At 38.5% G+C, this 25,798-nt stretch overlaps 2 protein-coding genes across 2 annotated transcripts in view; one reads left to right on the top strand and one right to left on the bottom strand.

Annotated features, from left to right (window-relative positions):
• The window catches only part of RPL24 (ribosomal protein L24), a 47,708-nt gene that overhangs the window by 6,104 nt on the left and 15,806 nt on the right, over window positions 1-25,798 (top strand). The window lies entirely within an intron of this gene.
• On the bottom strand, window positions 803-25,757 carry CEP97 (centrosomal protein 97). Its single transcript, XM_019973440.2, has 11 exons — window positions 25,614-25,757; window positions 23,270-23,412; window positions 22,369-22,527; window positions 21,336-21,437; window positions 19,479-19,592; window positions 18,761-18,927; window positions 13,345-13,509; window positions 12,334-12,458; window positions 10,872-11,649; window positions 7,483-7,558; window positions 803-5,839 (listed from the first exon to the last, which is right to left on the bottom strand). The coding sequence occupies exons 1-11, from the start codon at window positions 25,654-25,656 to the stop codon at window positions 5,135-5,137; spliced, it is 2,577 nt and encodes an 858-aa protein (XP_019828999.2). The 5' UTR covers window positions 25,657-25,757; the 3' UTR covers window positions 803-5,134.

The raw sequence follows: 25,798 nt of genomic DNA, 5'->3' as shown, positions 1-25,798 counted from the left end.
AAGTTCTCAACACATATACACACACACACAATTATAACTGTGAAGTTATGGATATGTTAACTAACCTTATTGTGAAAATGTTGTATACCTTAAACTCACACAATGTTCTGTCAACTATTTCTCAATAAAGCTGGAGGAAAACTTTTAAGGTTGGAAGAACTCAAAAATAAATCATAGCAAATACATACAATGGACTACAACTCAGCAATAAAAAGGAATGAACTATCAGGTGAATCTCTAGATAATTATGCTGAGTAAAAGAAACCAAAGCAGAAGGATGAGTTATGAAGAATATGAGGAATTTTTCAGGGGTGATGAGTATGTTCATTTTCTTGACTGTTGTGATGGTTTTATGGGCATATGTCAAAGTGCATCAAATTGTTTCTTTAAATATATGCAGTTCATTTTATATCGATTATATTTCAATAAAGAACTTTTTTAATGTTAAGGAATATATATCATTTTTTACTATTTCTTGCTCAAATCAATTCTTAATTAACCAACTATATTATTGTGCTTAAGATGCCATAAGAAAATTCCACTGATAGAGTGACTTAAACAAAATTCCACTGTTTGAGTGACTTAAATTTGTTTTCTCATATTTCTGGAGGCTAGAAGTCCAAGATCAGGATGCCAGCAGGTTTGGTGTTTGATGAAACCTCTCTTTCTGGCTTGCAGATGGCTGCCCTTTTGCTGTGTCTTCAAATGGCCTTTCTTCTGGACATGCCCAAAAGAAAAAAATCTCAAGTCGTCCTCTTCTTACAACCACACAACTATTCATTATAAAAAACAAATGAATCACTCAAACACATATACAAATTTTTATTTAGAATTAGAGACTCAAATACAAATTAAGTACAATATAAATTAAACCTTCTTAAAACAATCCACAACCACTTTAAATCATTTACTATTTCTACAATAAAAGAGAAACCTAAAAATAGTAAAAAGTCAAATTATTTTTAAACTCGTATTATTAACAGTAAAATGGTTACAAAACACTCAAAGAAACTTAATCAGAAAATGAACAAAGCCTCTACAGACTGATTCCTGTGATCCACTAAAATCAATTAAGAAATTAAATTATAGTATGATTTCTACTCATTCACAAATAAAAAGCACCTCATTTTTAAAAGACAATGAATTATCTGTTTCTTTCGGGGCTATGAGGACTACTCAGTTTACTTGACTTTTAAATTTAATATGGCACAATAGGTTTGATCAATGAAAACAATATCACTAAAAATGCTTAGAATGTCCTTTACAGACCATTTTTGTTTTATTTCATAAATAAGGAGGTCATATATTTAAAAGTTAAAATATTACAATAAATATGTGGCAAAATAAATAAACAAGTCTTTTACTTTTCACTTGCAAGTGGGAAACTGACCAGACTCATTTTTATATTTTCCCTTTTTATTATGTCTTAATTCTTCAGAGAAAAAATTTTTTTATATTTTATATTATTGTTATAAATCCAAGTCTAAGAATTGGTGCCAAAAAAACTATCTAACTAAAGGGAGACAGTACATCTTAAGTCCATGTTGTTTCTGAAAATACTTATTAAAAGTAGAGCTAGACCTATCTTAAGGATTAACAGGAAAATACACTATTATGGTGTTTATATATTTAAAATAATCCAAAACAAAGGACAAATCCACTCTCAAGAATGGCACCCTTATATTGAAGAATAAAGTATTCTCCATATATACTAACAACTGTGTGGTTAAATATTTTCCTAAAAACATGCATATTATAAGGCCTTTTGTAATTGAATTTATAAAACCAAACTACGGTATTTATGTATCAACTGTCATGATTGAAGCTTTCTGCATTATCAGGAGAGTTAAACTTTAACATCTGTTGTTCTGAGGAACTTGAAGATGAAATATAATCAAACTAGCTTTTCACTAGAAAATTTTATATATCTCAGCAATCTGTTATACTTCTTGTCATCAATGAAATAGACTCCAAGATGTAATTATTCTTTCTAAATGTTAGTTTCTACTGTATTACTCTTTAAAACCCATTTTAATCAAATCACATTTCTTGGAGAAAATTCACTCAGGGTTCTGAACAAATCAGTTGTTTTCTACAAGCAACTCTGCCTTGAGTGGCAGAGCTCTAGCTCTTTTAGAAGTAGTTTTCCGCTTTCAAAGAAAATGAAAAATAAGTACAGACTTTCTACTGACTTACTAAAAGTAAAGAATAATAGAATGTGTATAATAAAATTCTGGAATAAAGTAACTTTTAAGTTTCCACAGTTTCTTTTCCTATAAACTAGCTGCTGCTGCTAAGTCGCTTCAGTCGTGTCCGACTCTGTGCGACCCCACAGACGGCAGCCTACCAGGCTTCTCTGTCCATGGGAGTTTCCAGGCAAGAGTACTGGGGTGTCATTGCCTTCTCCAATAAACTAGCTATAACCTCAGAAAAGTCATCTAAGTTCTCTGTGCTTTAGTTTTATCTTTAAAACAAAGAGATTAGAATAGACAATCTCTAAGGTCCTTAAAATTCTCACATGGTATGATTCTGTGCTTCTGAAGAAATATCTAATTGATATGCTGAATTGGCCATAAATCAAGAGAGTTGAATTAAAATACCACAGCTGAACTAAACATCTATTAGAAAAACACAAATACTGTGGTAAAGCTCAACTTCCCAAACCATACGAGGCCCATTCCCTCGTCAGCCAGACCAATGAAGAGCCCACAGAGTTAAAACCAAATATTTTGGTTAAATAATTTTAAATTACACTGTAAACCTATTAAAATATATTATCTATGCCACAGTTTTCCTGCATTCTAATATACATTATTTTCATCCTATTTACATTCAAGATAATCTGTACAGTCAAGGTTGGGGGCTACTTAATATTCTTGCACTTCAAAACACTAGTAAAGTTAAATAGAATGAAGAGTAGGATATTAGTCATTATCATATTCTGCCAATTTCAAATTAAAAGTATGCTGAATACCATTTATGGGATAGAAAATCAAGGCAAAGGTAAAAAAAGGAAATGTTGCTTGTAAATGCTAATACTCAAATGAATTCAGTTGTGTTTTGCCCTTTCTCAAAAAAAAAGAACAGGGAGCAGACATCGGAAGAAACCTACTAGGTAATACTGAACCACAACATTTCAGGAGCTTTTATGAGAAATTAACAAGTAATTAATGCACCATGAAGCAGCACTTTGGTACTAGTGCAGTGCAAGTTGGTTTTCCTTTGTCGAACTACGGGCAGCAAATGAGGCACTTAACTATAAAATAGAAAAATAGGGTAGATTTAAGAAATTCAAAATCATTCAGGAAAGATATTCAGCATTATTCAAAAAGTTAAAAATTCTATTTTTATTTAACACACATCAATGTTACACATGCTTCACTAGGGAAAATCTTCTGAATGTAAGACTGCCGTTTGTTTATAAGAGACAGAAAATCTTTCCTTTGCAAGAGATTCTGGATTTCTGAGAATGAAACCCAAGTCTTCTCAACCTGAGTGCTATATATTTAAAAACCAAGAAAAGTACATCTTACCCACAGTGAAGAAATGTTTCTAACTCTCAACATAGTATAACATGTGATCCCTGACTTTATTCTTGGAAGGATCAGCTTTTATTTTATGTAACTTCAAAGAAGGGGACCTAGTGACTAATGAATACATATTTAGCACCTAAATTTAGAGAAGACTTAATTATTGCCATAGTTTTAAATCATTACACACAGACTGGGGGGAAGTCAGATATGTGTGTTCAATGATATTAGAACATTCTCAAAGATTAGAATCTCAAGCTTCCAAAAATTATCCTTGGTTTGCGAATGCATTTATTAACATTCGAATACAATATTATCATTTCTTCCTGGAGTTACAGATATATACTCTTTTTAATGAGTAAAGAAATAAATGAGGTTTATTTTTTCTTTACCACCATTAAGTTGTCTTCCAAATGTGGCACTTTTTCAGATTTAGATGGAAAATAGTCCTTATAAAAAATGTCATTCCTATTCTACCTCTGGTATTATTTTAGATGTTCTTTTCTATGAGGTCAAGAGTGAAGTAAATGACCATGGGCCTCTGCGGAAATATATAAGCAAATATAAAGCAGGAACAAAGAAAGTGTACATTAATTTCTGGCAATATATTGGCACATAAATGCTTATCTGTGCATGGGCTTAGTCACTCACTCGTGTCTGACTCTGTGACCTCATGGACTGTGGCCTGCCAGGTTCCTCTGTCCATGGGGATTCTCCATGCAAGAATACTGGAGTGGGTTGCCATGCCCTTCTCCAGGGGATCATCCCAACCCAGGGATAGAACCTTGGTCTCCCACGTTGCAGATGGATTCTTTACCAACTGAGCCACCAGGGAATACTTATCTATGGGGTGAAAAATCACTAAATGAAAAGATAATAAATGTTTGCTGGGTTATTATCTCAAGTGAATGGAGTCTATACCTAACAGAAATATTCTTGTGTTGCCCTTTAAACAAGCTTCACTTTAATTCTGGACAGAAAACTTTGCTTCATATGTTGAAATTGATACATAACATTCAAGTTTTCCATGAAACAATTTAATTATCCCCACTGAAAAATCCTATCATCTTACCTTTTCTTCTTATGCTTACAAGAAGTCTTTTGTGGATTCATAGGGAGGAAAAAGGCTTAAAAACACACGTTCTTACTCCAAAGAAGCTGGCAAATTTCAATAGTTCACAATCCTCCTATCTGTCATTTATATTTACTGTAGCAAATTGCATTCCTCACTATATAATTAACTTTCTCACATACAGAAGAATCAAAATTCTCTTATTTGTATCTTTAAGGTAAAATCCCTATCTCCTTTAAGGTATTCTAGTTTATTTCTGAAAGGAAATGAATACATCAAAACATAGGAATACTGTTGATGCAATTTAGTTGTTAATAAAGTGCATGTGGCTTTCAATATAAATATTGTTTGATACATTATAGCTGAATAAAAAACTAACAAAACAAAAAGGAAGATTTAGCTCAGTACCTAGATTATGGGGGAAAAAAAATAGTAACAAAATTGGGAGAAATATTCTTCTTCTCCCCAAAAAAAGCCAACTGAAAATATTCTTAAATTAAATAGACTTCTGCTTTTCAAGCAACCAGACACGCTAAACAATAATACCAACATGCAATACCTGAAATGTAGAATCACGTTCTGACTGCTGCCCTTGTACTTCTGCATTTAATTCACAATTCTCTGGTGTCTGGCTGACTTCATATTGCAAAGCAGGAGATACACCTTGAGCAACATCTATAGAAGCGCTATCAGATAAGACGTCTAACCTTTCAGGGGAACGAGGTAGGTGAAGCTTACTATCTCCCATCCCTTCATCAAAGTGTCTCCTCTCATCAGCATCATCTAGCTGCTGAACTGAAGTTAGATACTGTTCAAGCAGACTATTATCCTGCTCATTGTTTGAGCCTTCCTTACCCCATTCACCATGTTCTTCACTAACATCCCCTACGTCTGACTCTTTGCCATACTTGACAGTGTCAATGGAATTCCCCATTGTGGAACTTTCACTACCTTCTGTGGAACTTTTTTCAAAATCCAAAGAATCCTGTAAACTGTGAACTTGTTCGGTTAAGGAGGAATGAAAACCAGAGTCTGGAAATTCTGGTAAGGATTTCTCTTGAGGAGCTTCATCAGGAGCAATGAACCAATCAGAATTTTGATCAGAAGATGGCTGCTGACTTTGGGTGAATAATGGAGGTTTAGATGGCACCAGAGTACTTGATATAGGGGGAACATCAATATGGCAGGAACTTAGATGCTGGTCCACAGTCTGTTGCCAAGCTTGTAGAGACCTTACCTGCAAACCAAAGGATATAGTTTCACTACAAAATATAAATCATGCCCATTTTACAACTGTCCTTTGAGGTTTTTTTTCCCCTACACTCAGGAAGTCAGTAAATGGCGGATGGCAAAACTGGAGTTAGAAATGTCCTGACTCCCCTGATCCTTTCCACAGCCCCCCAGCTTAGACCTGGTTGGCAAAAGTGGTTCACGTTGTTGGAAAGCAGGAAAGCAGGGATGGGTCAAAGCAATTCATTTGCTTCTACTATAAAGATAATCAGAAGCACAATAACGCACATACAGCTCACTAAGGGGTCAATAAGGTTCTCAATACACTGAAGTCTATTTAACAAGACACAATAGAACCTATTAATATGAGTAGATTCTCTAAAATGGAAGTCTCATGCTAGATACCCATTTCAGATAAGAGTTTTTAAAAACTAACAATGTAGGATTTCCCCTGGTGGTACAGTGGATAAGAATCCCCCGGCCCATGCAGGCAACACAGGTTCAATCCTTGGTCTGGGAAGATTCTACACACCGCAGAGGCCATGTGCCACAACTACTGAAACTGGTGTGCCTAGAGCCTGTGCTCTGCAAGAGAAGCTGCCTCAACGAGAAGCCTGAGCACCACAGTGAAGAGCAGCCCCCATTTCCTGTAACCACAGAAAGCCCTCTTGCAGCAGTGAAGACCCAGCGCAACCAAAAATTAATTATTTTAAAAAGAGAGGGGAAAAAACCTAACAATGAAGTATACACAACTCTAAAATACCTAAAAATTCCTGGAGTTCTTGATAGTATGACCTTTACTTCTTTTTCTTTCTTTTGGCCGCGCCACACAGCTTGTGGGATCTTAGTTCCCTGACTAGGGATCAAACACACGCGGCCTGCAGGGGAAGGGTGCAGTTCTAACCACTGGACTGCCAGGGGATTCCTGGACCTTTACATTTTTAAAGTATACTTAGAACCTCAGAATTTGACTGTAACATCTGCAACAGGAAAGCAATATAGAGATTTTTTTAGTTTCCTTAGACCATCCTTCAAGATAATCCTTGATAGTAGTTTTGATATTTATCTTTCCAGACCTTTTACTATGTATTTTCAAAAATAACAGTATAGATAAAATCCTATTATAACCAATTCTTTTCTAAAAATACTTCCAAGGAATAATCACCGAGAACTATTTGTGGGGATACAATAGTAGTAAAACTGATGTCTGAACTGTCCCCATAGCATGCTATTTCAGGATTCAAACTCTCTACCTGGAAGTCATGTGGACTTTTTAGGACACACATATTGTAGCCATCACACACAGTTTCAGTCATCTTTCATTCAAATAGTCTTAAAAGATAAAACAAAACAGCTACTTGAAACTTAAATTGGTCCTTTTATATCTATTGGACAGTTTGTCCAATATCCTTCTTCGGTCAGTGCTATAGTTCTTTATCTTTCTGGTCAAAATTATGAAAATATTTTTGTTCAGAATAAAATGTAACAAAATTCACTGTCCTAGTTCAGAGTTAGTGGCAGTGAACACAAACCACATCCTTAACCTTGAGGAAGGGTGCTACCTTACCTGTAACTATTCTATGATTATCTCAGTAAATCTAGAATTTTTCTTCATTTACACAGTAGGTAAGTCAGCAGGAACGGGCTTACCTGGTTCCAAAGGAATCTGACAGCCTCTTCTTGAACAAATTTTTGAATCCGCTCTTCATCTCTTTCTTTTTTTAATCTACAATAATTCAAAGTCCATTACTGACACAAGAAAGGGTGCTTTGAATTGTACTTCTTATTATGACAAATAAACATATACATTGGAAAGAGATTAATAATCTAATAAGTGCTTTCCATTTTTAGAATATCTAAGTGAAACTTTAGTTTTAAACTATGACTCAACATAGAAGCCAAATTAGATGTGACTGCAATTCAGATTATACTGATTCTACAAAGTATTGCCAGTACTGAAAAATAAAATATTAAATGGCTCTTTTTTATCTGGCCTCAATTTTGCAGCCAAACACACAGAAGGAGCAAGAGCAGCAGAAAGGATCAGGATCATAGCTTCAAAGAGAAGAAGAGAACTGGTCTTCTCTTTAAAGAGACCAGCAGGATTAATCCCATCAAATTTCACATCCCTGTTTGCTCCAGGTCCTGACATGCTCCTTGCTATCATCAACAGACTTCCCTGTGCATAACTTGCCCTCATTCATTAAAGTTTCACTGTGGGCTCACTGTCTCCCCTCCATACTTAAAACTTATCACAAACCTAGGATTCCCTTAGCTGTCCAATCTCTCAAACTGTCACCCCATTTTGTTCTGAAACTCTGACCTACTTTCTCCAGCCCCTCAAGCCTTCTTACTGCACCATGTGGGACTCCTGAATTATAATCAGCAAACCCCCATATATACACTCAGCTTCTTCGCTGAACTTTTCCTTGACCAAATCAGACGCACGTCCAAGGGCACTGTAGCCCTCTCAAGTAGCAGCTATTTTTTTCACTTATACATCAGGGTCAGAACACTGCTTCCCACTGCTGTTTACAAATGATTCTTAACTTTCCTCCTGCAAGAACTCCAGCCATCTTGCTAAACTTCCTCCAACTCTTTTTCAAATTCTGAGCTCCCACTATTGGCCCCCATTCACTGAAGCCTCAGCACTAGTATTCTTCTCTGTCCTGTTCCCCTGGTCATTTCTGGAGCCCTTGACACTCACATGGATGCTCTAACAATCATCTTCAGTCCCACTCTGGTAGTGGTGGCAGTGTAGTTGCTAAGTCATGTCAGTCCCCACTCCAGACTCAAGTATTTTGACTATACCATTTAAAACAACGATTTCAAGCACCAACACAAACCTCTCAGTTCACTTGTTCTTGCCCCAATCTGCAACAACCTGGACATCCAATCCTCATCTATGACCACCATACAAATGATGTCTTTCTCCTGTCTTTCCTTTTACCTCATTTAAATTCCAAGATCTATCACTATAATCATCTCCCTTCAAAATGTCTTCAGCTCCCTTGATCTTCCTTCCCTCTCTCCCCTACCATATTCACCTGGGAAAAACCCACTCCTGGCTGAACCGGGTCCAAAATCAGAATACAACAGCTGAGAGTTGCTGATAAAAATCACAGTTTGACTTGTTGTTTCGCACTTTTAAGTTTTTCCTCATACTTTCCAAGAATTCTCCATTCCCTTTGTAAGTTCACTTTTAAGATAAATACTCCATACTTCACACCTCTCTCCTTCAGCCTCTCATCTCACACCTCACCCCCTCATTTCCAAGTGCTGACCACATCTTGTATATTACTGGAAAAAGAGAAGCACCCATCAGACAGGACTTCCGCATCCCCTACCATCAATACCTACCACCTTACCTGCCCCTGCTCCTACCTCACTCCCTCTGCTTGTGCACCGAACCTCTTCTCTCACCTTCTCAAGAACTTCCGCCCTGCACTTCTTTCATTGCTCTGCACCATCAGTTTTTCCTTCCTTATTGAATCATTTCCACCAACACATAAACCTCCTCTATATCTCCCATCTTTAAAAAAGAAGCTTCTTAATTCCAGATTCTCCTCTGGCAACCACCTGCTCCCTTCTCCTCCTCACAGCAACACTCGTCCAAAGCTGGTTGTGCTCACTCTTCACCTCTCTTTCACTATTCTGTCCTTTCCAAACTGACTTCATCCCACTACCCCCTGAAGCTACTCTTAGGAAGCTCACTGGGCAGGAAAGGGTTAATTTAGCAGGACTGAAATGTTCAAACTGGAACATCCGAAAGACAGGACTGGCCTTGACCAGCTTCTGAGAGATAACATCTAAGCCTTTGGAATATCCTGCCCGATTAGAGCACCTTTGTACCTCTGAGACCTTGCTTTATGCTAACAATGTGCTTTATGGTGAATACCAGTTTGGTTCACCTGAGGCCCTGGGCTACAATGTTATCGGTTTGACCTTGGGTGGGAGCTGAGGTCTGAGTAGTTAAGGTCAGTCATATGGACTGACCTAGGTGACTGTCTGCCAATAAAAACCCCAGATGCCAAGGCTTGAGCAAGCTCCCTGGTTGGCAATACTTCATGTGTTTTCACTCATTGTTGCTTCAAGAATTGAGCCCCACCTGTAAAAGTGCACTGGAAGAAGACAACTAGAAGCCTGTACTTGGTCTCTCCTGAACTTTGCCCTGTGTGTCTTCTCCTTTGATGACTGTATCTATATCCTTTCACTCTAATAAACCATAATAAACATGATCATAAGGAATAGCTTTTTTGAGTCAAGAGTCCTTTTTGCAAATCAAACCTGGGGATAGTTTTGGGGACCCTCAAGACACAGTCACCACCAGTTGCTGAATCGAGTATACAATTCTCGGTCCCATTACAGCTCCTCTCTTCTCTCTTGAAACATGGCCCTGCTGGAGCTGGGACACACTCTCTCCCAGTTCTCCTCCCACTCTGGCTGTCCCTTCTCAGTCTCTCTTACTCTTCCTCCTCTCCCACTTGATAATCTCAGTAAATACTGCCAGGTGCAGTACTGATACTCAGAATAAATCTATGAAATCCTAATTTCCCTGGGTGACAGTCATGAAAACTGTGAGTCATAGAATGAACACATAACTTCCACCATAGCCCCCAAATTTTAACCCCTTCTAAGTCCCTACTATTTTCCTTAATTCTTATGTCATCTACTGGGTTCTATGTAGACTTCCTCATCTTCTCATTTTTATGCTCATTCAGCTTTTCTACATTTTCTTATCTTCTGTGTTTAGGTACATAGATGTCCATAAGGCATGCATTTCATTCAACATTTACTGCTATGCTGCATCTATATTCCAATTTCAGCACTAGATACGGAGGCACATATCGCAGTCCTTGCTCTCAAGCTGCTTTCAGTACGGTGTCAGAGATAAACCTAGAGTGGCAACATGGTATGCAAAGTGTCCCAGCCACAAGCGTTTGATTCAGTGTTCTGAATGAAAGTTAAGAATCTGACACCCCCAAACCAACAAAACAGCATCTTCACAGTAAAAGCCTTAAAACGGACTTCTCACCCACCTCCTTATTTCCCCAGTTAGGCAGACAATGTGTTCTTGCATCCTGCGAAGACGGATTTCATAGCGCACATCTCTAGCTTGTGGGTTGTAGTTCCTGGCATAAAAGCCCCGCCAACAGGCCTGAAGCTTGGTGGCTGCTTCATTCAGTTTCTGGAGGGCAACTTTATCTTGTCCCAAAGGAACAGATTTCTGGGTTAACAGCCTGCAGGGAACTTTCTCTGAAGCTGTTTGAGACCTGGCTTCTTCACTGTCTGGCTGCGTATGGAAGACATTGCGTCCAACCGACTCAGGAAAAGACGTAAGACTGTGGGTGTGATCCTTCAAGCCAGCACTGGTGACTGTTGGCTCAGGACAAGGTAACAGTCCATCTTTCTCATTTATCTCTGTACCAACTGCACTTTTTGTCATCTGAACAGAATTCTCATTTGCAGCCCCCAAAGCCTTTTCCTCTTCCTTGTTTGATAAGTCCTGGTTTTCAGGCCCTTTCACAGATTCATCTGCAGCAGCATCATCTTCTAGGCTTAAGTTAATGCCTTGCAGCCTCAGCTCCACTGTAGGTGATACTGGAGACAGTCCTGACGCAACTGGCATAAAAGTAGACTCTGAAGAGAGGAGACTGCAATTTAACTTGTCCTCATCGGTCTGGATGTCTTCCAGATGCAGGTCATTTCGAGAATATCTTGCAGTGTGTACAGGGGTTTGAAAGTTATTCTTAACAGCATGTGATTGGTCATCATGACTGCTTATCCCAACCCAAGAATTGACTTGGATGACGGGTTCTAAAAGAATCAACAGAGTATCACTGGAAACAGTAAATATTTAAGGAGGGATTTTTTTTTTCAGTTGTATCCCTTTAATGAAATCTAATCCCTCAAATATAGTAAAAGGCAATGAAATCATTTCAGTAATTTCCTCCAAAATGCCTTAAAATATCAAACCAAATATTTTTAAGAAACTTAATTCTTGCAATAATCATAAAAATAATCAAAGTACTAGGTCAAGTCAAAAGGTTGCAGTCCTCTGAATGTTTTCAAAAATTAAGACTAAAAATTAACAGTTATATATGTCTGTGTATATTGCTGTTGTTTAGCCACTAAGTCGTGTTTGACTCTTTTGCAACATGACCCCATGGACTGTATAGCCTGCCAGGCTCCTCTGTCCGTGAAATTTTCCAGGGAAGAATACTGGAGTGGGTTGCCATTTCCTTCTTTAGGGGATCTTCCTGACACAGGGGTTGAACCCACATCTCCTGCATTGGCAGGTGGATTCTTTATCACTAAGAGAAAAGGGAAGCTGCCATTTGTGTAATATACATATATATATATATATATATACACACAATCAAAGATCCAAATGTTCACCTGAGCTAACAAATAAAACATTCTGAAAATATGTACTATTTCCTGTTTTATGATACCAAATAGATCAAACAAAAAGGGACTGGAGATCAGTTAACTTCTTACCGCTTTCTGGGACTACCTGGCCATCTTGAATGGGGCTGGAATGCTCTGGCACAAGGGATGCCCTTGATTCAACAGGAGACGACTCTTCATTGTGGCTCTGGTTCATTAACTGCCTCTGGTGAAATCTAAAATCAGAATACCTCATGTGATTCAACACAAATCAAAAAAAGCAAGCTTCTCTGCTTCCTTCAACAATTCGACAGGTAACAATGTCAAGAAGGGAGAAGTTTACAAATTTTCAAAGTACATACATTTAATGACTTTGAATTACAAAGTCTAATGGGTAGAAAATGTTAAGAAATTTATTTTTAAATCACATAGTCAGACACCATCATAAATATACACATACACACAAACCTTCAAAGACAGGATCTCTGATGAAAGAAGTGACTACTAAAAATGCTTCTAGCTATATAACATTAGTATTTTTTTTTAAGTTTTTTCTAAAAGTTTTATTTATTATTTATTTTTGGCTGTGTTGGGTCTTTGTTGCTGTGCATGGGCTTTCTCTAGTTGTGGTGAGCAGGAGCTACTCTTCGTTCTGGTGCACAGGCTTCTCACTCCAAGTGGCCTCTCTTGTTGCAGAGCTCGGGCTCAGTAGCTGTGGTGCACAGGATTAGCTGCTCCACAGCATGTGCCATCTTCCCAGACCAGGAATCAAACCTGTGTCTCCTGCATTGCCAGGCGGATACTTAACCACTGGACCACCAGGGAAGTCTCTATAAGGTTAGTATTTTAAAGCCCATGTAAAACACCCACATTAAAAGAACAAATGAAGTTATTTTAAATCCCAGGCTGCCAGGCTGCGAGGCTCTCCCCACTCAGGAAATGACTAGCAAGCAATGCAGCTGCTGGGGAGGAAACCAGACTGCACTGCATGGTTTGGCTCCTCTGCAAGACTGCTGCGGTGACCAGGGCCCCAGGGATCCAGAAACATGGCTTCAGCACTCTCTCCAATCCTACTAACTCTGCAGGAAAGTCTCATCAGCCGCTACAGATAAATGCGCTCACCTCTGCTTGCTCAGAATCTTCTCTAGCTTGGCATCCTCTGCAGTTTGAAGGCCCAGCGTAGAAGTGAGAGGACAGACTGTAGCCAGATACTGGACAAGCTGGATGTGCTGGCCAGGCCGATACGCTCTCCCCTTGCCTTGACTATACAGCCATTCAGCTTTTAAACTGGAATTGGGGGACAGAAAGAAAGGCTGGCACTGGGGTAGACGAGATACATTTTCCAGCAATAATGATTTTCCTTCTTAATTTGCCTTTCCAGCATCACTAGATGTTTTTCATGAGTAACATTTAAGTTAAAAAGAAAAATTATCCTCTGCTTTACTCTCCTTACTCTTGTAATGGTTTAAACGTTTTTTGTTTTTTTTGCTTAGCAGCACTTCCAATGATTTGTACTAAATGGTTACAAATTTTTTAAAATTACCTTCAAAAAAGCAATAAGTATTCTCTCCATTCACTGTCAAACTGAACTACCTAAATACATAAATTGTGTTTAAATCCATTAGCTCATAATGATAGTTTTTTTAAAGCCAACTGGTCACAGTTGAAGGATGCTAGTGAGCTACCATCTCATTATTTTTAAAACCTGATAAAGGGGGAGAATTAAATATTATTAATTCCATCTTTCCTATACAAACTATACCAATGAGTAACCAAATAGTTACTTCACAGAAGTATTCCAGCTTATTTAAAAATGAATTATAGAATTAAAATTTCACCATTTTGCAACTCTCAATGAATTAATGATTTAGGCATTGATCATTAATAGCCTCTCATAAGAGACAACCAGATACCATGTGCTTCTCAACAGGACCCAAAAAGCTGTCCTTGACCCACAAAAATCTGATCAAACCTCCACCTCCAACTACCCATTTACAGAAAACACAAAAGGGGAAAATATGTCAAAGCACATGGGGATGCAGCAATTGGCAAAATAAATACAGTAGGAAACTCTGTAGGACAAATAATCTGATTTCTTCAATAACCAAAAAGAGAAGAGAAAGCAAAGCGAAGAGACAGGGGGCCCATAGAGAGATCTGAAAGCATCATCTTGGACCTCTAGCCAAGCTGACCTTTCAAATGACTCCAGCCCTGACTGTGATCACATCACAAGATCCCAAGTGAGAATGACCAAATCAGCACAGCCAACCCATGCAGCATGCAATAAACAGTAAACTTTTAAGATACTGAAAAAGTGAGCAAGAAAGATATATTTTAAATACATCAGGCAATTACAATGTATGGCCTTATTTGGAACCAGTTTCCAAAATTCTATTTAAAAACAGCATTTATGAGGACTAAACGTAAGCACTTAATATTTGGTGTTATTAAGGAATTCTTGTTAAATTTTTTGAGATGTGATAACAGTTTTGTAGTTATTTCTTTACAGACTGACATTTCCCAAACGTCCCACATACCTCCCAAATTGGAGTGATTATGAATAAGGCTGGAGTGATTATGTTTGGAGTGATTATGAATAAGGCTGCTATGAACATGCTTACGCATTTTTTCTGGCATACATAAGCTCCTGTTTCTCTAGGGTATATAGCAGAGTCAAACTGTTGAGTCATAGGGTATTTATATGTTTAAATTCAGTAAATACTGTTAGTTTTTCAAAGTGACTGCATGATTTATACTCCTAGAACAGTTAATGAGAGTGCTCTACATAGCCATCAAAACTAAACATATTGCTCATACTTCTAATTTTTGCTACTCTGGTGGGAGCTCCATAACAACAAGGAAAAAAAATAATCTTTCTAAATTATCAAAAAGTCAGTATAGTGGGGAGGGGAGTTATGATGAGTGGGACAAGGAACTCCGCAATGCTGGTTACATTTAGTCTTCTTTTCAATGGTTGATTATATAGATATTCTAAAGTATTACATTTAAACTATTTCTAAATTATATGCTATCACAACAAACTGGAAAATTCTTAAAGAGACGGGAATACCAGACCACCTGACATGCCTCCTGAGAAATCTATATGCAGGTCAGGAAGCAACAGTTAGAACTGGACATGGAACAACAGACTGGTTCCAAATAGGAAAAGGAGTACGTCAAGGTTGTATATTGTCACCCTGCTTATTTAACTTATATGCAGAGTACATCATGAGAAACGCTGGGCTGGATGAAGCACAAGCTGGAATCAAGATTGCCAGGAGAAATATCAATAACCTCAGACAGGCAGATGACACCAACTTCACGGCAGAAAGTGAAGAGGAACTAAAGAGCCTCTTGATGAAAGTGAAAGAGGAGAGTGAAAAAGTTGGCTTAAAACTCAATATTCAGAAAACTAAGATCATGGCATCTGGTCCCATCACTTCATGGGAAATAGATGGGGAAGCAATGGAAACAGTGAGAGGCTTTATTTTTTGGGGTTCCAAAATCACTGCAGATGGTGACTGCAGCCATGAAATTAAAAGACGTTTGCTCCTTGGAAGAAAAGTTATGACCAACCTAGACAGCATATTAAAAAGATACATTACTTTGCCAATAAAGGTCCATCTAGTCAAGGCTATGGCTTTTCCAGTAGTCATGTATGGATGTGAGAGTTTAAACTATTTAAACTATTTCTAAATTATATGCTATCACAACAAACTGGAAAATTCTTAAAGAGACGGGAATACCAGACCACCTGACCTGCCTCCTGAGAAATCTGTATGCAGGTCAGGAAGCAACAGTTAGAACTGGACATGGAACAACAGACTGGTTCCAAATAGGGAAAGGAGTATGTCAAGGCTGTATATTGTCACCCTGCTTATTTAACTTATATGCAGAGTACATCATGATAAACGCTGGGCTGGATGAATATAAGTATAAAAGTATAAGTATGAGAGAGTATCAAGAAAGCTGAGTGCCAAAGAATTGATGCTTTTGAATTCTGGTGTTGGAGAAGACTCTTGGGAGTCTCTTGGACAGCAAGGAGAACAAACCAGTCAATCCTAAAGAAAATCAGTTCTGAATATTTATTGGAAGGACAGATGCTGAAGGTGAAGCTCCAATACTTTGGCCACCTGATGGGAAGAATTGACTTATGTGAAAAGATCCTGATGCTGAGAAAGACTGAAAGCAGGCAGAAGGTATGACAGAGGATGAGATGGTTGGATGGTATCACTGACCCAATGGACATGAGTTTGAATAAGCTCCGGGAGTTGGTGATAGACAGGGAAGCCTGGCGTGCTGCAGTCCATGGGGTCACAAAGAGTTGGACACTACTAAGTGACTGAACTGAACTGAACTGAACCCCACAGAGAGAGAATCAGAGACAGAAGCTACCCCCTCAAAAAAAGTCTACTCTTCCCAACCTCCTGAAGTCTCTGAAATTAGATATTTGCAAAACTTTAGGGAGAAAGTTTTTTAAAAAGATGCAAATTCACCTTTAAGTCACTTTGATTAAAACCATTTCCACAGTATAGAGACATAGCTTGTGAGGCATTGCCTGGCATTTCATTGGTTAGGACTCCAAGCTCTCACTGCTGAGGGTCCAGGTTCAATCCCTAGTTGGGAAACTAAGATTCCATAAGTTGAGTGGTGCAGCCAAAAACAAACAAACAAAAACCTCTTCAATTCCTAGTCCTTATCCCTAAGTAATGGGCTTCCCCAATGGCTCAGTAGCAAAGCATCCACCTGCAATGCAAGAGATGTGGGTTCGATCCCTGGGTTAGGAACATCACTTGGAGGCGGAAATAGGAATCCACTCCAGTATTACTACCTGGAAAATCCCATGGACAGAGGAGCCTGACAGGCTACAGTCCAAAGATTCAGAGCTGGACATGACTGAGCGACTGAACACACACACATTCCTAAGTAATAATGCCAATTATTATTTATTAAGCCCCTACCACATGATCAGTATGCTATACCCATTATTCTTAATCCTCAATCTTTAATCCTCAGAGCATACTTCAAAGTTAGGTACCAGATTTTACAGATGAGAAAACTAAAGATCAAAGAAGTTAAGGAACTTGCCCAGGCCACACAGCTAATGGGTGGTAGGGAAAGATGTGAAGCTTTCTCTTGTCTCTCCTGACCAGGTCTCATTTCTCCTCCCAGGTCTCTTTTTATGCCAAACCCTTATCTCGGCCCATCTCACCATGGTACTTCCCACATATGAAAATGATACCAGTCCTCCTCTCTCGGCCCATCTCACCATGATACCTTCCACATGTGAAAATGTTATCAGTCCTACTCCCCTAGAAAAATCTGGTAATGTCTTTCTCTTAAAAGAAAATCCAAGTAAATCCATATTCCAGCTTTAGAATTAACCAAGTTTGAAACACCAACAAGGTGTTTGAGTACAAAGCAGCACTCACTGCAGGAAAAAAGAAAAGCCACACTTGTCTGCAGGCAAACTAGAGCTGACATACATCAGCCTTCCCCAGCACCACCACTGTGTAGCTCCTGGCTGCCATTCCTCACTGCCCCCACCCTGTTCACGAGATGAAAACAGAAGGGAGAAAGACAAGGAAAACCCTGTCAGTATCTACCACTCCTCCTTCCACTGGAAACCTCCCCCCTGCCACCCCAAGTGACCATCAGTCTCTGCAACAGAAGGACAAAAACGGTGAGGAAGAACATGATGTGAGTTGAGCCCATGAATGCACATATGTATGCAGTGAAAAGAGGAGGTGGAAGGAGGCAGTGATGAGGATAAAGTCATCTCAATTCTCACTATCCTCTCTAACTCCACCCCTTCTTGTCTACAACCTTGATCCTTACCTCCCCTATAGTTCTGATCCCACTGATCATGTGCCAGCTTCCAGAAGACCCCATCATGCAGGGGTCCTAGTTCTGAGCTGAAGAAATCATCAATGATCTAGAGAAAGGGGATTCCCACTTCCACTGCTTCATAGCTAGAAGGTGATGATCAGTCAGTATGACTGCTACCAGCTCCAAATTGGAACTCTGCATGCATTTTCCCACAGTCACTTTCATAAAGAGTAGTTGGGTCCAAAGGTGTTGTTAATATTGCCTTTACAATATGATGGATGCAAGTTTTTGTGGGACTGATCTAAAATCCCACACAGCACCCATAACATGGTCTCTATACAAAAATGCTCCAAGCCCCAAACAACTGAATAACAAAAGAATCTTTAGAATTCAATTTGTTGTATGTTGGGCATGAAATTAAACTCACTACCCCCAACCTCTAAGACTGATACTTATTTATTATTCTTTTTTAGAAAAGATAGAAAATCCTAAATGAACAGCACAGTGTCTACTAACCCGGGTCTCCCACGCTGCAGGCAGATGCTTTACCGTCTGAGTCAACAGGGAAGCCTACTATATAACTGTACTAATGACTAATTTCTAAATTCATATTTCAAGCAATATTCAGCTTCTTAATTTGTAGTAAGCTAGAAATGAGCTTGTCAGTTAATTTCCATGATAAATGTGACATTAAAGGGGTTACGTTCACCTTTCCTTCTGAGAAATCATGTATCCATCTAGGACTCGGAGGCTTAGGCACCAGCTGACGATGTATGGCCGATAGTCGAACCCTGGGATGGAAGGTGTTGCCATCACACATGGATTGTTCATGATTGACAACTGTTCCAGTTCAGTTAAGGATGCCAGAAAAGAGACCTGGAACAAAGGACATCTTTGTTGAATGAAATGGACTACTCAGTGGCAAGCACAGGGCTTCCGCTGATTACACATCTCTGGAAGTTTGAGAATGCAACAATTTCCCTCTTGTTTTGAAAAGTGACAAGTAACACTCTTATATTATCCACTGATTCCAAAAATTCCAACAATATGGCCATCTGTTCTTGCTGCACAAAGTCCTTTAGAAAGTACTGCTTCCTAGCAAAGAGAACCCTATTTTGAAAACATTAATAGAAGCCAGAAAAAGGTACAGAGTATGCCTTATTAACCCCTTTAATGTAGATGTCCCTCCACCAATGATCACTTCTCAATGGAGTAAAGAATGCAGCATTACAAATGAAATTAAGCCTTAATAACCTACTGACATTAAATAAAAGTGGAAAGAAAAATAATAGTCTTTTGGAGCCAAGTGTTTCACCCTGATAGCAGTTTCTTCCAAGATGCTCATCTAAAGCAAGCTCACCACCTTTTCCTGCATCTCTCCTGAGTTTCCAGCTCCCATGATCCCATAAGATACCCTCAAATTTTACCTCATTTAAGTCCCGGATTTCATTTTCCGCCAAAGAAAGTATAGCAAGACATCTGGGTAGATAAGCAGGTGCCATTCTAAGAGAGGTGATGATATTTCCATGTAACAGCAGGGTCTTGAAAGTAAAAATGCAATGAATTACAAATGGAAATCGACAAACTGGTCTATTTTAATAAAACCAAAATAAGGTATACAAAAGGAAGTGATCTATTTTAATATAACCTCTCATCACACATAAATCAAAGACTGTTAATGCTAGAAGGGTCCTAGGTGGTCATTTGGTCCAACTCTTTTTTCACATCCATATTCTAAGCTCAAGAAAGTTTAAAGACTTGCCAAAGAACATATGCTTAGTTTAGCAAAAGGCATGTTGCAAGTTATTTAAACTTGAGCACCTTTCAACATACTTGTTCATTTCCTTTTAAAACATCAAAATAGAGGGTGAGAAAAGTGAAAGAAAACATTCATTGAAACAAAGCTACAGGGAATTCCCTGGTGGACCTGTGGTTAGGACTCTGAGCTTCCACTGCAGAGGGTATGGGTTCCATCCCTGGTTAGGGAAATAAGATATCCTGCGTGCCACCCAAACAACAACAACAACAAAAAAGAGAAACAATCAGGTAGAAAGCAAATTTTCCAAAAGAGAGAGAGAATCCACAAACTACGATTTGCAACTATATTCTCTTGGTAACTTAAAACCTGAGGAAGGTAGAATGAACTTGATAAACCTGACTCAAATTCAAATTAAGACAGCAACAATGAAAAATAAACTGAAGACTCTCAACACCAGGATTCTGAAAAAGTAATTATGCCTCCACTCTAGAAAGAAAAAAAAAAACTTGCAATCATCTTTAGTTCATTTGAATTATCTCAGTATCTGACTACATCAAATTGTTTAAAGTAATTGTTGCTAAAAATGATTTCTGCTAAAAAAATGGCAAAAGTTGAGCTAATAATACTATTTCTGAGGCTTAATGAATTCATCTATGCTAATGATATCCAACGGAGTTAAAATATGGAAAAAGCCTACTCATGTTTTATGAAGCTGTTGATTCCAACTATTACATATTTATTTTATTGCATTCCCCTCCATAAAAAGTGCTATAGGCCACAGACTTTCTAAAGTGAGGTTAATTTTGATAATTTAATAATATCTACCACTAAAAGGAAATAGCAATCTTCAGTGTCAAACAGGAATGATTATTCTTAACCCCACCAACACATTATGCACTAGTGATGCTACACAACTAAAGTTGCTAATGTTGACGGATTAGGCATGAAGGGAATTTCATCATGTTTGTTGAACAGTAAATAAGCATTAACTTTAACTACAATGACCAGTTTCAGTTAAAGTAAATCAGTAATAGAAATTAACAACAAAAAGTTTCATACTTAATTTCTGGTATAGTAAGGAGAGCCAACCAGTCCACTCTAAAGGAGATCAGCCCTGGGTGTTCTTTGGAGGGACTGATGCTAAAGCTGGAACTCCAGTACTTTGGCCACCTCATGCAAGAGCTGACTCATTGGAAAAGACTCTGATGCTGGGAGGGATTGGGGGCAGGAGGAGAAGGGGATGACAGAGGATGAGATGGCTGGATGGCATTACCAACTCGATGGACATGAGTTTGAGTGAACTCCGGGAGTTGGTGATGGACAGGGAGGCCTGACGTGCTGTGATTCATGGGGTTGCAAAGAGTCCGACATGACTGAGCGACTGAATTGAACTGAACTTAATAGAATTTTTATCATAATGAACACAATTTATTCTTGCAGACCTATATATATATGGATCAATTAGGTCACTTTCTCGTGGTATTTTAGTATAAAATTTCAGAAATGACATAGAAAACACACTTACCTTCAGTGATACCAATTTAGATAGATCACCTATCTGGGGTATGTTATTGTCTGATAAATCGAGATGTTGTAGAGAGGTGCAGGTGTTGATTTGTTCCATGGCCTATTACAAGAAAAGGAAATGTATTTCATGCACACAATATCAAAAAATTCAAGTCTTCCCTACTTTCTTGTAGCTGACCCTCTTCCCTCTTTCTTATTGTCAGAAGCAGAGGAACAGTGCTTCGCAAGAGAAAGACAAGGCAGTGCCAACAGAATTTGGCATATTGTTATATAGCAAGTTTCTACCTTCATTATCCCTCTAAATCAGAGGATCATATCATGCCAGATACTTACAGCTTGAAGGACAATGATGACACATGACAGTTGATATAGCATAGAGTTTACAAGTTAACATTGGAGCTAAACTGCCTGGATTCAAATCCTGGCTCAGCAACTTCTTGACTATGTGAGCTTAGGCAAGTTACTTAACTTCTCTGTACTTCAGTTTCTTCATCTATATAATACACATAAAGATTGTACCTGCTTTATAGGCTGTCATGAGACTGAATGACTTAAAACAGTTAAGGTGGTTAGAAGAGCAAACCTTACATGCTTGATAAGTCAGTTCTCTTCATTTAATACAGTTCCCTTGTCTACAATATCAAAAAATAAGACACAGAAAACAAAAAATACAATGAAAAAAAAAAAAAAAAAGACACAGAAATACTGATTAACTTACCCAAAATGATAGAGTTACTAAGTGGTGGAAGCAGGACCAGAATTGAGAGCTCCTGACTTTTAAAACAGTATATTCTCCACTGTACCATTAAACATGCTTAATTCTGCATGAATTAAGAGCTTAATTCTGCATGAATTTTCAAAATTTTTTTTTTTTGAGTTTATGGTAACTGAAATTATCTCTGGGGAATGGGAGTGGATACTTTCATTTTTTATTCTACTTAATTCTCTACTGCTTAAATTCCTTTTTCATAGCAAATACTTTTGTAAAGTTAAAAAACACTACTAAAAAAAAAAAGAAAGAAAGAATTCACCTTGAGATTATTTCCTGCCAAATTCAGCCATTCCAAATGAACTAGTTCCTTTAGGCCTTCCACATAGCCAATGCTATTATGAGGCAAATTTAACACCCTGAGTTGGGTCAGTTTGGCTACACCCATCATCCGCACCAGCCTATTATTAGCCACTGACAACTGAGGAAAGAAAACATATCATTATTCTTAGGCTAAAATATAAATATTACTTTCACATTAGGGTGGTTAAAAAGATTTGTTTATATGGTCAAACATTCCCAAATATATAAACTAAGTTTATACTTTTCACATATATTGTCTAAATATTCTGCAGTGTAACTATTTATTATTGCAGTCACTCCTAAGCAACAGAAAATAGAGATAAAGTTGAACAATCCCACACCTCCTCCAAGTACTAAAAGAAAATATTTTCAACACAGCAACTACTTGAGAATGTGAACTCCACAATAATGGAGTCCTTACTTTGTCTCCATCAAAATCTAGAACAATGTCAGACACATAAGAACGGTCCAATAAATGTTGAATGAACGAATGAATCAACTCTTTACCTCCACCATGAGGTAACATAAAATGTTATGTTATTTAGCCAACATAAAATGTTTTCTGTTTTAACAAATGCTCTTTGTATAGTCTACTTTAAAGTGACTTTAAAATTAACAAAAAGTGTTAATTTTCAGGAGAAATTTTAAAATTATCACTTAATAGTCATCATGCGAAAATTAATTTTTAAATTTTTTACTATTCTATTTTAAAATTTATTTTAGCTATTAATTCTTTTTAATTTAAGGTAATACCTACTACTTTCTAGGTTTACAGAGTTACATTTGTTATCTTACTGCTTTATTTTGTATAATAACAAACTGGTCTTATATAACTATTTCCCCTACATAGCAATACCTACCTGTACTAATCGTTTGCATTTCTCAAGATTTTCCAATTTAATAATCTGATTTTTATCCAGAATCAAAGTATGAATATCAGCTTCACAGGGTAAGTTTGGGCTTAATTTCTGTAGCCCTTGCCCTGACCAATTGACCACTGATCCTTGAAAAGAGAAGGGAAATTGTTAGAAAACACAAATACAAAGCTGAGCACAGGGATAAAATTATATTCATAAAATCTTATACATTTAGAGTTAGAAAACACTAAAGTAAAATAAATATCAAGAGTTTAAAACTAAAGCAATCGATTTTTAAGTGACTACAGAATGAAATTATTCACTTTCCCTTAGAAGTATCACATTATATCTAGATTTCAATATTCACATATGGATGTGAGAGTTGGACCATAAAGAAGGCTGAGTGCCAAAGAATTGATGCTTTTGAACTGTGGTATTGGAGAAGACTCTTGAGAGTCCCTTGGACTGCAAGGAGATCCAACCAGTCCATTCTAAAGGAGATCAGTCCTGAATATTCATTGGAAGGACTGATGCTGAAGCTGAAACTCCAATACTTTGGCCACTTGATGAGAAGAACTGACTCTTGGAAAAGACCCTGATGCTGCGAAAGTCTGAAGGCAGGTGAAGGGGAGGACAGAGGAGGAGATGGTTGGATGCTATCATCTACTCAATGGACATGAGTTTGAGCAAGCTCTGGGAAATGGTGAAGGACAGGGAAGCCTGGCACGCTGCAGTCCATGGGGTCACAAAGAGAGGGACATGACTGAGTGACTGAAGAACAACAACTCAAGTTTCTGTGATATTAAATACTCTGGAATTCTTCACATTTAAATGTGAACTATTATTCCATATTTTATGCCTAAGTAATGACAGTATTTTTTTAGATGTAACTAATCTTTTGATAGAGATCAACCTGCTTACAATCTAACTACCAGTATACCATAACGTGCCCAAACTATTTTGAAAATCAAAGTATTAGTTATGTTGACTTATCTACAAGATGGGAATAATATACCTACTTCATTACATTTATATGGAGATGAAAATCGAAACCGTATGAACAGCACTTAATCCCATTCCTGGCACACAGCATTCAATAATATGATTTGGTATACTTAAAAGATGTTCAAATTCTGGCTCCACTAAACACGGTGGTTTATTGGGCAAGTTATTGATCTCTTTGAGGCTCACTTTTCTACTAAGATAGGAATACTTATAATAATACCTGCCTTATAATGTTGTTACAGAGAAAATGAGATAATGTTTTTTAAAAAAAGACACTCAGAACATTATCTGGCTCATATAAAAAGTGCTCTATAAATGTTAACTGCTATTATTATCAGTACATTCATAGCCGCGGTGGGCTGGGGAGGTGGAGTTTAAGAGTAGTAGATATCTGAGGGGGGAGGGGCTAGAGAAACTGACAATTTCAAATTTCTACCCAGATTAAGATAACTGCGGGAAATAATTATGCAAGATAGCTCTCCTGAAGGATATCAACGTTTTTCCATTGTCGAATGGCTTCTAGCATTTGGGAGGACAGGTGGTTATTGGATTTAAGAGTTTGATGAAAGCTATATACCGACCCAGGAAAATGCGGAGCCTCTGCACACAATTCAAAGGGATCGAAACACCTCTTCGACCCTCTCTCTCACATAATGAGCCAGAACTAAGTGGTGGAAAAGGGCCTCGACCCTCCGCCCTGCCTGTGACCCAGAGCTTCCGAGCTGTAACCAAAACAAAGGAGCTCCGCTCCCACAGCACCCACGGAAGCACCCACGCCCCGCGCTCCGCTTGGCAGCGACCAAACGAGATCCCAGAATACCGTCTGCATAACAAGGGGTGGTGAACTGTGGGCTCTGAATAATCCTCAGATTTTATCTTGGCCACTGGGACACTTCCAAGAAAGGGCCCAACGTCAATCTAGGGAACTGTGTTAGATAAGTTTCTTGAATGTTCTAGGAACTGAGAGAAAGAGGGAGATCCTGTAGTTTTCACCTGGGTACCCAGAACTCAACGTAGACATCCAAGAACGGTCACCGGAGCCAGAAACCCGCAGACCAGGTATCCTTAAGAGCGCGGGATCCGCGGCGCCGGGTAGCGCTAAGGTCTTCGGGGGCTTGTAGTCCCTTGCTTGGACCTCGCCGCGACGCCGCAGAGCGAGGCAGCGCCCAAGGGACTACAACTCCCAGAGGGCAGCGCGCCTCCGCGAAGCCCACAACTCTGCATCAAAAGAACTGGTCCAGAACGGCACCCATTAAACCTAGTCTTCTTCTCTCCACCTCGCAACTATTTAATTCAGTTCTATGGAGTAAACCTTGGCACCCAAGGGTGGGGATCGCCTTACCTTCTCCAGGAGGCAAAGCCGCGGCGGCACACGCCGCCGCCATACTTCCCGCTTGCTGTTAATACCAGGCAACCGTCCTCCGACTGCTCGGTGGAGCTAGTGGTCGGGAGGAGCGAGCTTGAAACTACAGCTCCCAGGATGCACGGCACCCAAACGGCCCAATTGGCTGCCTGAAATTAATGATG

Source organism: Bos indicus, chromosome 1, assembly GCF_029378745.1.
Source record: "Bos indicus isolate NIAB-ARS_2022 breed Sahiwal x Tharparkar chromosome 1, NIAB-ARS_B.indTharparkar_mat_pri_1.0, whole genome shotgun sequence".
Lineage (NCBI taxonomy): Eukaryota > Metazoa > Chordata > Mammalia > Artiodactyla > Bovidae > Bos > Bos indicus.
This window is presented reverse-complemented; position numbering and strand designations above follow the sequence as displayed.

Coding starts and splice junctions, on each gene's coding strand:
- CEP97 (XM_019973440.2), bottom strand. CDS start 25,656: ATGGCGGCGGCGTGTGCCGCCGCGGCTTTGCCTCCTGGAGAAG. Junction 22,528..23,269: donor AATGCAAACGATTAGTACAG/GTAGGTATTGCT, acceptor TTCTTTCCTCAG/TTGTCAGTGGCTAATAATAG. Junction 7,559..10,871: donor CTAACTGGGGAAATAAGGAG/GTGGGTGAGAAG, acceptor GAATTATTGTAG/ATTAAAAAAAGAAAGAGATG.